Here is a 17,494-nt window from a genome sequence, read left to right on the forward strand (position 1 = left end):
CTATATTTTATTTTGTATCAATGCTTCAGTGCTCTTGTAGTGTATATTTGTTATAATCCAACTGCACCAGAATCAGATGAGCTCTGAAGAAGCACGTGAATTCACCATAAGATACATTTACATGCACACAGATAAAATTAGACACACATAGTACATCTCAAAGTGAAAACCTTTTTGTAATCATGAGCAACAGTTTAAACGATAAAGGTCTTAACAGTAAACTCATTAATCCTGTCTCAAATATTTCTCAGGTGGAGACTAAAATTTTATACATTCTACCTTTATACCTACTCTTTACAGGTGGCAACTAAAAAATTTATACATTCTACCTTTATTACTATTCTTCTCAGGTGGCGACTAACAATTTATACATTCTACCTTTATACCTATCCTTCTCAGGTGGCGACTAAAAATGTATACATTCTACCTTTATACCCATCCTTCTCAGGTGGCGACTAAAAATGTATACATTCTACCTTTATACCTATTCTGCTCAGGTGGCGACTAACAATTTATACATTCTACCTTTATACCTTTCCTTGTCAGCAGATAAACGGCTCTGTTTGGGTTTGAATCAAATAACGGGATTGACTGTCACTCTTACAAAGTACTCGAACCTAAAGTCGGGGATATTCTTTAACGACTTGGCAGTATGAGTCTTGGACCTCCTACTCCAAAACCCATTATACTAATCAATAAAGAATGTACAATGGGTGTAGTGATGAATTTTGATAGAATTACAAAAGTATTGACACATTCACACAAAGACAGAAAAAAAAACTCATAATTGTACAGAAACAATTACTGAGAACAACTGAAATAAAGACACAAACAAAATAAGAGACAAACAACAAGTGTAGTTAAGTACAGAGACAGTGAGTAGTTTCATTCATACACATACATTGAATCATACACACAAATACAAAATAACATTAAGAACAAACACCAAGAAATTAATAGAGATTCTGACAGACACTATAAAACAGATTCACAAATGCTGACACATACACAGAGTAAGAAAGTGGTTTAGACAGACATAGTCAGAAACAATTAGAAAAGACTGACAATACACACAAACAATGACAAACTGATAGACTGACACATACATCAAGACACTGACAAGCTGATGTACAGATTGGCAAACAATCAGACAAACAAACACAATGAGAAACTTGTGAAAAGTATATGACACATACACAGACAGTGGGAACAGACATTTACACAAACAGGTACTGCTGAACAATATGACATACACAGACAGTGAGAACACCCATTCACCTAGAGAGACTGAATAACTGTACGACAAATGCAGAAAGACAATGAGAACATACACAAACAGATGAACTGGTGAACAGTTTGTTACAAACACGGAGATACAAAGGTTAAAAGATTCAGTAATTGATACACAACAGGTAATCAATGCTATCGTAGGAAACTTTGTGCGTTATTTCTAGTTTTGAGTTTTCACATAGAAGATTAATATTCAATGTTGAACCTGGTAATTACTAACAATATTACACTTCTACTAAAGGTGGTTATAAAAACATGCCTTAAAGCAATTAAAATATGAATAAAAATGTTGCACCACGTGGGGTTGCACTCGCGGCACCTGGTGACCATGACGTCACACGAGAGCTCACCTGTAATAAAGCAAGATAGTACTTCACAGACTATGAGACTGGTCGTTCGACGTAGTAAGTAGGAAAAAACAATAACTAAAGTTTATTTTGTAGTCCTAGATAAGGTAAAGTTCAGTATGTCTACTGCGGACATAAAACGTTTCCACCGTGCTGCCCAGGACGGTTGCATTGACCTTTTACATCAAGCCACAAGAAAGGACTGTAATGCGCCAGACGAAGAAGGCATGACACCAACGTTGTGGGCAGCTTACCATGGTCACCTAAACGCGCTCCGTGTACTCACTGGCAGAGGGTAGGTCACAGTATTTCCCAGCTTCGATTATACAGTACATTATGAATGTCTCAAACACTAAACTTGTTCCCTAGAACTTATTTTCTCTTTCTCTAACTTCTAATTCGAGCTACTCCACTTTCATCTCTCTGTTTTCACATATAATAAACTAGATACAAATCACTAAGCTTGGTTCATTAACAGCTGGTATGATTATAAATAGAGGCAGGTTCTACCACGCAGTTAACATGCTGTCCCCATATTTTTGTACACTTGTAGTACAATATCTCTCACTTTATCAATATCCATACATAGGGAACATTTGTACACAAATAAGTAGAATAAAGAATAGTTTGCAAGTATGGTAGACTCAGCGACAATCTATTATCATTAAGCAATTTATCTAACCTCGTTTTCTATTTTTGTCTCGTTCATTTTCCAGTTCCGAAATAAGCGGATTTCGAACGTGTTAAACAGCAGGGGCATTCTTAAATCATTTGTGTGAAAACATTAAACAATGAATACGAAAACTACAGATCAATGGAAAAGTTTTTATTTGACACACGTAGCATATTTACTCTAACACATAAGTTGATCTGCCTTTATTCTATAAAGAGTTTATCTAAGAGTATCTTGGTATTTTAAGAAATAATATCGCAGTTTCTCTTTTGGGTAGCTAGAATGTCACTAGAACAAAAATTATGGTTCTTCATAGTTGTATATTACTTTTATCACTATAGCAACAATCCTGGTTCTTCGCAGCTGTTACATTACCTGTGTCACTAGAACACCAAATCTGGTCACTGAGCTAATGTCGTATGGTCATGCTGATACAACATTGCTATACAACAGTTGTCACTGAGCTAATACAAGTTTATCCGGAAGAATGAAATAATCTGTATATTGGGTAAAAATTATTACGTTGGTTCCCAGAAAAAGGTATGAAAAGTTACAAAAATAAAACAGTGCAATATATTAAGGCGGAAAAGTTTTCTAAGTGAAAGACATGTAACTAAAACTGTATAGAGATTTTCTGTGGATAAAAAATGCATGTAAAAATATAGATGCGAACGTATTAAATGACATAAGACATTACAGTTTCCTACACTAAGCACTTATATAGTTAATTTATGTCTTAATTTAAAACAGAAAAACAAAATAATGCTTCAAATACATATGGTACCCATTTCAATTTATTGGAAACGCTGATTTCAATTACTGAGAAAAACATGGGAAATGGTAATGATCTGGCTCAATGCTCACACGCAACAGTGAAAAAATTTCATATCTTCCAAATCGAACACTTTATAAGTTAATTACAAGAGTCGTAACGAAGTAGAGTACGCTTTCTTTTGTACGCAACACGTGTTGACACCTTTTTCCCATGTATCACTTAATAGTACTATTTAGAGAGATACAATAGATCATATTGGCTAAATTGACAACGAAAACGGGACCCTCTTCAGGTCACAATGAAATTGTCTCGGAATTCTCCAATTGACAGAACCAATTATTTAACGTTAGATTCATCATCAATTTGTATGTGAACTGATGTTCAACAGGCAGAATCAGTTACCTAACCTAGGTTTGTCAGTACTTTGTTGTATACGGCGTTACGGATCTTTGTTCAACCACCTGAACCATCCGTCCAACCTCATACTAATTTGATTCCTGATTAGCTGGTTGTACATAAATAAATGACCAGTTAAATCACTCAACTCTTCAAATAATTTAATCATGAACATTCGGACATAAAGCACATTAAACAGTAAAGATTCACTTCAAACAACACTTTAAAATTTTTACTATTGACTGCTAAGGTTGTACATACATTAAAAAGAATCATGCATGTAAAATTTACAGATAAAAGAAATTCATTCAAATCAGCCTGTTTGTAATTATTATTATTATTCTTTGCCAGCCTACAACAAAACCTTATTGGTATATTGCACCCAAACCTTTCGTACAATACTAAACAAGATAGTGCTCTATATTTTATATCAGCTAAGAAAACATCATATACTGTGCACGATATACTCATTGCACATTTAAGTTGTCTTTCTCATATATATCTGGTGTTTTTCCAAAAAGCTTAAGTACAGCGTAAAACAGGAATTATCAGTCACTACTCGATGAACATTACATGATTGTAATATGTAGCTACTCAATCTTTTGTACACTATATAATGAGTGTCTTTAGGGAGCCAACCCCTACATTATGTATGAAGTGAAAGAGTTAATAAAAAATATAAATAATACATTTTCTTATACATAAGGTCTGAATAAAATAACACATGAATCAATATTTACATGTATTTATACTAAAATTATATAGAAATGTTTAGATGTGAGTAGTTTTTCGAGATTTGCGACTGTAATGTAAATCAATTTCACGTATCAGCCCCTAAATATAGTCTCCCATCATGTTTTCGTTATACGCTCCCAGGTCACGAAAGCAAAGTTTGAAGAAAAAAATAAGTCTTTTCGATTTACTTTAGGCAAAAGCAATTGAAAAATAACACTTTCTACCCAGGAACAAGAAAAAGTAAAAATTTTGTGTAATATTTTACATATACTTAACGGGGGTTGTGTCTTAGTCTAGGTATATATTTGCCCATTGCTATACATTAGATGTAAATAATTTAGTTACACAGAAGGTATAAATACTCGCTATATTTTCAGACAAACCTCCAGCTGTAGTTTAACATTTTACATCTGCAAACTAATATGTGATCAAGTAGTCAACAGCTAGGGTAAATCATCATGATCCGTTTCAGCTAGCTACAAGCTGTGTTTATAACTCCATTACAATGTATAGAGTTAGCTACTATATTAAGTAATCTTTTTTATCCATTGTTGAGTACAAAAAAGCTAATAAACAAGATAAATAAAAACTTGGGAATTTAAAAACCTACAAACAGTGATTGTAAAGAAAAAAATAAGGAAAGAAAGCTGGTGATACTGAATACACTATTTACACAAACTACGAATTTATATTTTGACTCCAAATGTACTTCTAGGTAATAGCATAGTGTCGAAATCATGTAATTTTATTAAACAATGTATACATTATCGTCAACCTTGTTTCTTTACTTTTTTTACGATATTTATTTGCAGGTTTTAAATTCGATTTTTTTTACCGATATTGTATTATTTTTCCCTACCACTATTTTAATCGAACGTTAATTACATTTTATGCCATCTACTGAGTAAATGCCTCCCAGTGGCAGAGTGGTATGTCTCAGGACTTAAACTACTAAAAACTGGGTTTCGATATCCGTGGTGAGCAAAGCACAGATGGCCCTTTGTAGAGCTTTGTTATTAATATAAACAAGCAAACAAATACTGAGGCAACTGGATAATTTCAAAAGATCCTCGTAAATATTAATTTCAACCATATTAACGTGCAAAAAAATGCCATCACATAACCAATTTAACATGAAAAGTTAAATTTTAGATTAATAAAATTCTGAATTTAAATTAAATCTACTTTTTCCTCAATATCTTTCGATGAATTTGAAGTTAGACATAGCTGCTTCTAAGTGTGAATCATTCTAGACACGACTTTCTAAATGTGACCGTTTCTAGATGCTGCTGATTTATGTTAATATTTCTAGACGTGACCGCTTCTTGATGTCGCTGTTTACAAATTTAACCGTTTATAGATGTTGCTGATTTAATATCTTAATATATCTAGACGTGACCGTTTATTATGTTGCTGATTTGATACCTAAATATTTCTAGAAGTGACCGTTTTTTGATGGCACTATTTACAAATGTGACCGTTTATAGATGTTGCTGATTTAATATCTTAATATTTCTAGACGTGACCGTTTCTTGATGGCACTATTTACAGATGTGACCGTTTATAGATGTTGCTGATTTAATATCTTAATATTTCTAGACGTAACCGTTTCTTGATGTCACTGTTTACTGATCTGTTTTGAAAGTAAAAAATAACTTGCAGAACAATTGTACAAAAATAGTTCATCCTAACAAAACTGACTACATTTATCTACTGGCTCTGAATTGAAATAAGTAATAATACCAATTACAGCTGTCTGTACACTTTCAACGCAATACTTTTCAAATAAAAGCAGTTTAGAAAATTTTTAAATTGGTACAACCTAAAAAGCACATTCTATCAATATAAGTAGGGCCCGGCATGGGCAGGTTGTTAGGGCGCTCGACTTGCACCAAATATGCACGTCCTTTCAGCCATGTGGGTGTTATAAAGTTACGATCAATCCCACTATTCGTTGATAAAGAGTAGACCAAGAATTGGCAGTGGGTGGTAATGATGCCTTCCTTGTAGTCTTACACTGCTAAATTAGGGACGGCAAGCACAGATAGTCCTCATGTAGCTTTGCGAGATTGAAAACAAACAAACCAATATAAAGAAATTATTTGATCATTACAAAATTATCATAAAGGTCTTGGTTACTCAAAAGAAATTAATAAATAAAGCGCTTATTCTCCATGACAATATTCTGATAATGCCGAATCCTAAACATATGTAGTGTATAACAATATTTGATAATGCCGAATCCTAAACATATGTATTGTGTATAACAATATTTGATAATGCCGAATCTTAAGCAATATATGTATTATGTAAAAAATATGTACAATATTTTTTGTAATACTCAATTCTAAACAACATACATGCTCTGATAACAAAATTAATGCCGAATCCTAAACAATATACGTTTAGTGTTTGGACTGCAACATTAACTTCCTTTACGCCGTGTCTTTGTAAAAACGTTGGTCTGTACTCTTAATTTGTTTACTTCTGATAAGCACCACCAGATAGCTGACAAGAGTACATGTAACTGGGTACTTGAACTAATCTTAACCGTAAAAAAGAAAAGAAAAAGGATAATATTTAGAAAAACATTCGATAGCAAATCATGTAGATTCAGCTCGAGTGCTTTAATCTTTGCATTTAAAAAAGAACGTCCGCTACTGGTACAGCAGTAAGTCTACGGATTTACAGCGCTAAAATCACAGGTTCGATTCCCCTCAGTGGACTCAGCAGATAGCCTGATGTGGCTTTGCTATCAGAAAACAAACATATTTAAAAAAACGTGGGGTCACTTTAACATTTATTTGAGTCTTTCTTAACAGTATATAACTAGAATCCCTCCAACCTCACGTGGAGAGGTTTTATTCCCACATATTTGAAACTTTGGCTACATGCACAACCATTCCTAATTTAAGACTACTAACCAATGTAAGTTAACCGGTCACAAACTCTCACTGCCTATTGTATGGATACTCTTAACCAAACAGCTATATTGACCTGTCGCCGTTATAAAGTTCTCACAGAATATCATAATTAGAACCTTAGATCATTGTATGTACAGTCCGATATGCCATTTGCTTGACCACGCCTGACCATAATTCTTCATAACTAAGGAAATAAAACAACAAAAACAAAACGTTTGAACAGTAAATTTACAGATCATGCCCATTTGGTCAACAGACGGGGCACAACCTTTAGATCAGTGGTTCCCAACCTTTTTTATACCCCGCATCTCTAAAAAAATTTAATATGTTCTTGCACCCCTCACAGTAATTATTTATTTAAGAATAAAGGTGAAGGTGGCCAAAACAAATGTTATCTCGCACCCCCAAGGGGTGTGAGCACCCCTGGTTGGGAACCACTGCTTTAGATGCAAAGACTGAGGTTCGACCAGTGTGACTTGCCCTTTAGACATTTACACAAACAACTAAAGATCAAAGAGATGAGCCAATGTCCTTTACATATATGACTACTACAAGGCAAATGTTCCTTACACATATGACTGGAGAGCAAACCGTTGAACCAGTTTTCGTTAAATTTACGGCTGAAGTGCAAAACATTAAAGTAGTGTCCCTCATATATAAGACCGAAGGAGGAAACGTTGGACCAGTGTTCGTTACACGTACGATTGGAGGAAAAAATGCTGAAGCAGTGTCCCTTAGAAATACAACTGAAAGATAAAACGTTGTTCTAACATACAAAACATTACTAACTGAATCACTTCGAGAGGAGTGGAACTATCTTCCACTTAGAAGGTCCTTTAAACGCTATATTCCTTGATTAAACACAAACATGAACCCCATTTTATTGAATGTGCAATGATAACATGTACATTCATTTCATCACCAGATGGCGACACATACTAAGCTTATATTGAGTTGACACAAAGTTCCTTTCAACCAATCCACCTCTTGTAAAAACATATTTAAAAACAGTAACCTTTAAAACAACACTCCATTCAACCAATCCACTCATGATAACAGTACATGTTTCACAACAGTAATTTTCAGAGCATTAAGACAATAAAACAAATTAATTAGTAGCATATTTTGTTTAAAAAGAAATTGTTTTTCACTCCCAATCCTATCAGTTAAAATAAATTTCTCAGCATCAAAAATCTTCAGCATTATAGAATATATCAAAATTGTTAAGATTCGTACATCATTAGATCCAAGCCTTCTGATAAGATATATATATATATATATATCAAATAAAATAATATCTAAGTTCTGTAGACCTACACTCATGTATGCCATATCTGTGTTCTATAGTTTTCCCTAGTTCAACAAATAAAAATTATATGTATGAGGCAGATACATCATAACAGAGCCCTCTACAGCATTCACAACAAATATCCTTAGTGGCATTTAATGTACATGCAAGGCCTGATCAATTTCTAAACTTTATTACAAAGGTTTTTGGTGTTTATCGTATTCAAGATTTTCGTTCAGTACATACGCCTTTTTTTAAGTTATCAACACAACACAATGTGGAATTTTAGAGAAATAAAACCTATACAGTAGAACTACAAATACAACAGTACTTACTCAATGATGAATTTGTTCATAAAATATTAACGCTGTGTGAAATGCAACAAATATTTAACATCTATGTACTTATTCTTTTCAACATCATCTAAGTTTTATTTTCAAGATAATATTTTTAAATATTTAATTTCACTAAATTTATTTTGTTCATTTTCAATAATTCTATTTTATATTACCACCTTCCTTTACCGCTACTATATACAACCAATAAAATCTATGAAAAAACTATTACAAAACAATGGTGTAGCAGTCCACAGTCCACTCTTAACACTGGCAGGTGTCAAAGGTACTCATTACAAGTGACATTCATGATACTTCGGTGTGTGTGTGATGTTTAGCAGCTGTATAAACATGTTTATCTCTTTCTATAAAGCCCTGTTGGAATTATCCCACACATTATCATCAAGTAACTTTGATAAAATGATATTAAACAGAAAAATGTTATCTGAAAGGACATTGCATTAATAAAAATCAATCTGCTATACAAAGGAGAGAGTTAGAAAAATTGTCAACCACATTACATTATGACAAAAGAAAAGTTATAGAAGGTTATCAGGCTCTACCATGTGACATTAGAACAAATCAAAAAACAGGCAAAGTTATATCTACCATATTACATTAGAAGAAAACAAGAAATAGGGAAGGTTATCAGGCTCTACCATGTGACATTAGAAGAAAACAAGAGATAGGCAAGGTTATCAGGCTCTACCATGTGACATTAGAAGAAAACAAGAGATAGGCAAGGTTATCAGGCTCTACCATGTGACATTAGAAGAAAACAAGAGATAGGCAAGGTTATCAGGCTCTACCATGTGACATTAGAAGAAAACAAGAGATAGGCAAGGTTATCAGGCTCTACCATATGACATTAGAACAAAAGAAGAGATAGGCAAGGTTATCAAGTCTACCATGTGACATTAGAACAAAAGAAGAGATAGGCAAAGTTATCAGGCTCTACCATATGACATTAGGACAAAAGAAGAGTTAGGGAAGGTTATCAGGCTCTACCATGTGACATTAGAAGAAAACAAGAGATAGGCAAGGTTATCAGGCTCTACCATATGACATTAGAACAAAAGAAGAGATAGGCAAGGTTATCAAGTCTACCATGTGACATTAGAACAAAAGAAGAGATAGGCAAAGTTATCAGGCTCTACCATGACATTAGAACAAAGGAAGAGATAGGCAAGGTTATCAGGCTCTACCATATGACATTAGGACAAAAGAAGAGTTAGGGAAGGTTATCAGACTCCACCTTATTACATTAGTAAAAAACAACATGCAGAACAAGCTATTAGACTCTACTATATTATTACATCAAACTAATCTTGTAATGTTGTTTATAATCATTTTTAAAGAACTATATTTAGGATTTTGTTTGATTGAAGTGAAGGACAAAGCTACACAACAATGTGTGTGCTATACCCACTATGGGCACTGAAACCCAGTTTTTGTTATTGTAAATCCACAGACATACCCTATATTTAGCATTATTGTTAATAAACTTGCAACATGATTTGGAACATTGTAATCTGTGCTGGTCTTGGAAAAAAGCATCAGCAGGATGATAACTCTATAACTCCAGTTGAAATCCAGCTGGTTTTTAAACACATTTTATAAACATTTAAGAATGATACTATATGTGGGCTCTAAATTTTGTTGTTACAAGGTTACTAATAAGATAGTAGACAAACAAAGAAATGTAAATAAAAAGACAATAAATACTGAAATTAACCCTAATTATTAATGCTCGGGTTCCCAATGTATTTCATAAAGAAAATTAGAAATTTCATCAATGTTTTGGTCAGTTCTTTGCACTGAATGTAGTATTTTGATCCCATCAGTAGAAAATCAAGGCACTGTACTGAGAGTTAAAATATAAAATAACAACAATAATTTTCAACCAACAGATTATCATTGGTATTTTCAAAATGAATGGCACCCTATGCACTCATAGACTACAGGGCCACACTACAGACCATTCCTAATTTAGAGCTGTTGACCTAAGCTACAGTGAACACTCAGAAGTACATACCAATTACATATTATTTTTAATCTAGTATTAGGATTGACTATTACAGTTATAGCATAGCAGAAAGTATGGGACTTCTGTAAAAGTCTGTTAAGTTTCACACCTTTAACATTCCAATATGCAAACACTTCTTTATGCCACAATCAATCACCTATAAAAGAATGCTCAGTATCAGAAGCAAGAAGTGGTTGAAACTGAGTTAACACAATATTTAAATACTTGAAAAATGTATGTACAGAGTTTTGTTCTTGTGACTCATGCATAACATTATCCATAATCAAACAAGTTTACTAGAAAACAAATTAAAAGGTTGAGGTGAATGATTATTTGCTGCATAATAACAAACTTATTATGAAAACTGATCAAGATAATTAATGTGTATGATACAATAGTACTCTACAATTCTACACAGATGAGTTAATGACATAGAGCAACAGCACAATAACCACTTAAGCCTTAGAAACCCTTTCTGCAACATTGATGGTGCTCAACGTGATAGCTCTGATTATAGCAAACTTCTCTGAAACACAAACACAATTTCTTTGAGATCAATGTCAACCCAGCCAACCCTGTTACACACATTTCAAAGTCCATTAAAGAGTGATTTCTAGGATTCTACTTGAATAATCCAGAGGCACTGAAATATATGAGAAAGTTCTAGAAACAAAGCATGTATTTTTATCGCACTTGCATGTCCTCAAGTAATTTGGACATGTAACTGAATATTTTGTCTTGACGAAGGATACATATTGTTATTCACTCCAAACAAAGATAGTAATTCCTCTAGATATGCCAGTGTCAAGCAAAGTTTACTCTTATATTTTTGCCTATTCTCAAGATGGATAACTTACTATTATAGCTGTAACATGTAAATGCCACCAATACTTGGAATAAACTTTTTTCAAATATTCTCAACCATTTTTGAAATGCTAAACCACTGGCAAAATGCTAACCAATTATGCGCTCATACATGTTTCTTGGTTTGTCTTCCATTTGGCTATGTACTTTAGGACAACCTCATATTTGATGGTTGGTATTCCATTTGGCTATGCACTTTAGGACAACCTCATATTTGATGGTTGGTATTCCATTTGGCTATGCACTTTAGGGCAACCTCATATTTGATGGTTGGTATTCCATTTGGCTATGCACTTTAGGGCAACCTCATATTTGATGGTTGGTATTCCATTTGGCTATGCACTTTAGGACAACCTCATATTTGATGGTTGGTATTCCATTTGGCTATGTACTTTAGGGCTAGCTCATGTCTGATATTTGGTCTCCATTTAACTATATGGTATAGTACAAGTTGTGCACATAGACCTTTTTCACTGCTTTTTAAAATGAAATTCATGTGAATTATCTTTAGTCCCAGTAGGGTTCTATTTTTAGCAATAATTAACTACTGTGTTCTAGGTTTTAGAAGCTCTTTTAACATATATTATTTTTCTTTTAGCTGTTAGTCAGCTATAGACAGGCCTCTTCTTTCCCTGCTAGATCCACTAGTTACATTACTTTACTGATGCAATGCATAACAAAGTTTTGTAACTCACATGTTTTTATGATAATGAAATAGAAGTTTGCATTAGCAAACCCGTAACATAAATCTTTATGAAAGGGTCAGTTTTCTGACACCTGCCCTTACAAATCAATATCATGGTTAGGGCTTCTGATCTTTATAATTACAGGTCACAGCACTGGCCAAAAGCAAGATCACTGAATATGCAAACTGTTATTATGGATCATAAGCACCCCTCTTCACAATTAATTCTGAACTTCAGTGGAATGAATAGGTTTAATACACACAAACTAGCATTCATCTGTGAAATATTGTTCCATAATACAGACTATACTTTTGTTCTGTCTAGGGGAAATCCAGACAAATGTGACTATTTTGGAAATACAGCTCTCCACTGTGCTGCAGCAAAAGGCCACATAAATTGTGTTTCATTTCTCGTGAACTTTGGTGCCAACTTGTGGACCTTAGATAACAATTATCTGTCTGCAAAGGATGTAGCAGCCAACAACAATAGAAAAGAGATCTTGAAATACCTGGACAAGGTCATGGACACACAACAGAAGAAAAGCAGCAAGAATATTGCTAAGATGAAGGAAAAGGCTAAACAAGATACAGAGAAGAGAGTGAAAAATCTCCAGAAGATCCAATGTAGAGCAATCAAAACAGCTGAAAAGTCTGAAAAAGAGTTAGAGAGACAGCAACAGAAGATGTTTAGTACTAATATTCTGTCTGATCAGAGTAAATCTAGGCCCTCTTTTGCAGGTATTGGTGAGACTCTCAGAAAGGACTCAAAGCTTCTTTATACTACCTCACCAAAATACTCAGATATTGTTAATATTAACCAAGCACAGAGCACTTTGGTCTTGAAACGAGGACAGGGGGCTGTGTCTAAGAAGATTCAACAAAGAAAAGCTATTCAAAGTGACTTTAAGGTAAGGGAAATAGAAAGTAATGGAAAACAGTCTGTAAGGTCACTGTCAGGGCTTCGTAGAGATTCTGAGGTTTTGTACGTTCCCAGATACGAAACTCAGAACAATGAATCTGCTAAGCAGTTCCCTCTCCTGAAAAATGTTTTTGATGGCCAGAAGAATTTTGCTCGTTCTCATAGTGAACCAAATATATTTCAAGTTGGAGAATTTAGTCAACTAGGACCATCCAGCATTTTTGAGCGACCTGGGTTTGGTAGCATGGCATTTCGTGGCTCCTTGACTGGAGCATTGTTGTCCCTACCTGATTACGAAGACAACAGCTACGAAGATGACAAGTCTAAAAATAATGACTTAGACCACAGAAATGGTAGTGTTAATGACAGCATAGGCAGTGCTGGAAGCTTAGCTAGACGTCACGCACCCTGGGATGATGAAGTTATTCTGAACAATGATGATGAAGTTGCACATGATTCCACACCAATCATCCTGTTTCTCGCAGCACATGGAATGACTGAGTACATTCCTCTTTTCACAAAGGAAAAAATTGACCTAGAGTCTCTCATTCTATTAACTGACAGTGACTTGAAGGACCTCGGTTTGCCGTTGGGTCCCAGACGAAAGTTGAGGCAAGCATTGGAACAACGAAAAAAAGCACTAGAGAACCCAGGAGAAGTGACTGATACTAAACTGTAAGATTAGAACACTAAAAAATCAAAACTGTGTAACAAATGTATATTTGAAAAAGACATTAGAATGTTTAATAACAAAATAAAATGGATTGTCATGTTACTACTTAAACAGTTTTAGATATAGAATATAGTTTCCAAGATGAAAAATAATTAACAGCAAATGATAAAAGGTAGTACGCCACCAAAGGTGATAATGTATCATGATATAAAGTGTGGCATACTGGTGAGAAATTAGAAGAAAGCTCATCATTGCTGAACAGAGACCATGTAACTACACATACTAAAAAGGTAACACTGTATGGGTAAGTTGGAGAATGGATATTTTAACAAGAAAAATTCAGTAGTTGTGTGACTTGAACCAAAGAACTTATCTTTGTGACAAAATAGAAAAAAATCAGTGTATTTGGTGGAGATAGACAAAGGAAAGGGATGGCAAATTGATGACTGAATGATGGAGAAATAGTGATGCACAGGAAAATAAAATTATTTTAATGCATATTATATAAAATATAATTTTAAAATCATGATTTTATAAATAAGAATTCTGTTGGATCTTTTACCTTTGGTAGATGGCAAATTGATTAGTGCCAAACCTAGAAAGTAAGTAGGATAGATAAATGAAAACCCAATGTATTGTAACAATTTAGTCTTGGACTTTCAGAAGAAATAGCTAAATGTCTAATCCTAAAAATCTTGCACTGAAATTTCAAAAGAAACACAAGTTGAGTGTTGTATCTGGTGTGTTAAGAAATTTTACAAGAAACAAGAGAGTTTGTTGTTCACTACTTCTGCAGACAGCCTACTGAATCAGTCTGTGCTTAACAGCAAATAAAATTCTTAATTCCTGTCATTAACTAAGTGTTTCATTCACACATAACAATCACAATCATTACTGTACATGTTGAATAAATAAAAGTCACTGAAGTACACAAGTGCAGCAAGGAAACTCAACAGTAAAGCAAACAACTCTTAAATCTCTTCCAAAGTATAATTAGAAAACTGACTAATAACAATACATCACCAAAATATTGACTGCATCAAAATGTAGGTGAAGAAAAAGGCCAATTTCATTTACAAAACACAAGTTCCTTTACCCCTACAGGAAACATGTATACTTCTTAGCTTCTTTATGCTGGTTAAACTTGTGAAGTCTTCCTTATTTTGCTGTATTATTATTTCTAATACTACAGTGCTTTTACTACCTTTGACATAACATCAATTCTTGTGTTTACAGGTGGCTCACTGCAGTTGCTAACTGCTTTCTAATGTTGCTTTTGACCGATTAAAATTTTAAAAAGAAATAAACTCTCAGATGATAAGTCGTATACTTCACACTATCTATGAACACGTGAATAGTAATTTAGTTACTTCACACTGTTAACCACCAAATCAATCAATAAAAATAATAATTAGGCATTAGTAATTTCACTTTAGCAGACAAACAGTATTAATCCTATTAAAAATAGATAATGAACAACTGAAATTTGAAGCATTAATAGGAAAGTGATGACGTATACTTCAATAAAGTACAAGTCCAGTGATATATCACAATAACACACACCATTTACAAAAATTCTTAAAAACATCACACATTAATAAGACAAAGTTGGTACAGAAAGTTACATTTTCAGTGTTAGTGGTATATTGTGATTATGTCTAAAGTAAAATAAAAATGATAATCTAATCTTATTAACAAAATTTTGAAGTATTAGAAATGTTAGTTGTGTGAATAAAATGTTAAGTTTCACTGCATGTGTTTTAAATTCTCTCTCTCTCTTTTCTGAAGCCAAAGTCCAGAAATCTGAGATTTTGAATTCTATGCTCATTAATAGTAACAATAAAGAGAGATGTCTCTTGTTTAATAATAGATATATAATAACAGAGGTAATATCTCATTTTCATTCTATTCTGTGTTAATAATCTGAAATATTTAATTACTTCATCTGAAATGAACTGAATCAACCAAAAACTACCCTTCACTCGTGTGACAAACCATCACGTGTACTGAATCAACCAAAAATTACCCTTAACTCGTGTGACAAGCCATCACGTGTACTGAACCAACCAAAAATTACCCTTAACTCGTGTGACAAGCCATCACGTGTACTGAACCAACCAAAAATTACCCTTAACTCGTGTGACAAGCCATCACGTGTACTGAACCAACCAAAAATTACCCTTAACTCGTGTGACAAGCCATCACGTGTACTGAACCAACCAAAAATTACCGTTCACTCGTGTGACAAGCCATCACGTGTACTGAACCAACCAAAAATTACCCTTAACTCGTGTGACAAGCCATCACGTGTACTGAACCAACCAAAAATTACCGTTCACTCGTGTGACAAGCCATCACGTGTACTGAACCAACCAAAAATTACCGTTCACTCGTGTGACAAGCCATCACGTGTACTGAACCAACCAAAAATTACCGTTCACTCACGTGACAATCCATCGTGTATACTGAATCAACCAAAAATTACCCTTCACTCATGTGACAAGCCATCATATGTACTGAGTCAACCAAAATTACCCTTCACTCGTGTAACAAGCCATCATATTTGTGATGACAAGAAACCTACCTGAAGTAAAAAGATGGCTGGTATGGGTATGTACACCTCAATGAAAATAAAGAACAGAACGTTTTGCCCTTCTCAGGTCATCTTCAGGTTAACAAAGTGAGTTTGCAATTAACTGTTACTGAGTGCATGTTTTAGGAACAAGAGTGTAAATACTTACACCCATACCAGCTGTCTTGAGAATACAAACTATCACATGTATTGTATCAACCAAAATTACCCCTAACATGTGTGACAAATTGTCATGTACCAAAGTTACGATTCATTTGGGAACAGCGTTCCAATATCACCTGTTATATTCCAAACAGATTATGATAAACACATTTAGATGACTTTTTTACAAGAACCAGAAAAAACTGATTTTATTTTAAGCTTCACTTTCAAAACCTTTTATGCAGTTTCATTCTCCTTATATTAAAAGAATAACTGGTTATGGAAAGAATTCAGAGGATGGTTACTAGAATGAAACCAGGAATGAAAGGTTTATCTGATATGGAAAAGTTACAATTATTTTGAACTTATTTTCCCTTGAAAAAGCAAACTAAGAGATAACCTTACTGAAGATTATCTGGAGTATTGGTAGGATAAAGGCCTTTGATTACCTTGTGCTATATTCCAAAGATAACAATAAGAAGCAGTATTAGTTTATGATTTGGAAAAAGAAAGCTAGGCTCCTATTAAACAATTTTATTTTTCTAAAGTAATTGACTTATGAAACAAATTGCCATCAGCAATACAAATACCAATATTTTTGCAGAAGATTAAGAGAGGAAGTAAATTATTACCATAAAGGTGAACAAGCAAGGAGAGCCTTAAAGGAACAAATGGTTTCTTAGTATCTATAACAGTAACCTCTTGTTAATGTGAACTAAGATAGGTACTTTTAAAAGCACATTATTAGTCATGGATACGGTTAATAAAACTAACATTGTTATTTTATTTATTCAACTAGATATTATAACTGGCTACGTTGCAGTTTAACT

The 17,494-nt window shown here is 33.8% G+C and overlaps 2 protein-coding genes across 2 annotated transcripts in view; one reads left to right on the forward strand and one right to left on the reverse strand.

Moving 5' to 3' along the window:
- LOC143225453 (D-beta-hydroxybutyrate dehydrogenase, mitochondrial-like) overlaps positions 1–17,494 on the reverse strand; it is a 42,164-nt gene that overhangs the window by 23,901 nt on the left and 769 nt on the right. The gene's annotated exons all lie outside the window — the stretch shown is intronic.
- LOC143225452 (pre-mRNA splicing regulator USH1G-like) lies at positions 1,618–15,674 on the forward strand. The gene is made up of 2 exons (XM_076454895.1): positions 1,618–1,932; positions 12,664–15,674. The coding sequence occupies exons 1-2, from the start codon at positions 1,757–1,759 to the stop codon at positions 13,934–13,936; spliced, it is 1,449 nt and encodes a 482-aa protein (XP_076311010.1). The 5' UTR covers positions 1,618–1,756; the 3' UTR covers positions 13,937–15,674.

The sequence above is a fragment of the Tachypleus tridentatus genome, chromosome 9, assembly GCF_004210375.1.
Source record: "Tachypleus tridentatus isolate NWPU-2018 chromosome 9, ASM421037v1, whole genome shotgun sequence".
Lineage (NCBI taxonomy): Eukaryota > Metazoa > Arthropoda > Merostomata > Xiphosura > Limulidae > Tachypleus > Tachypleus tridentatus.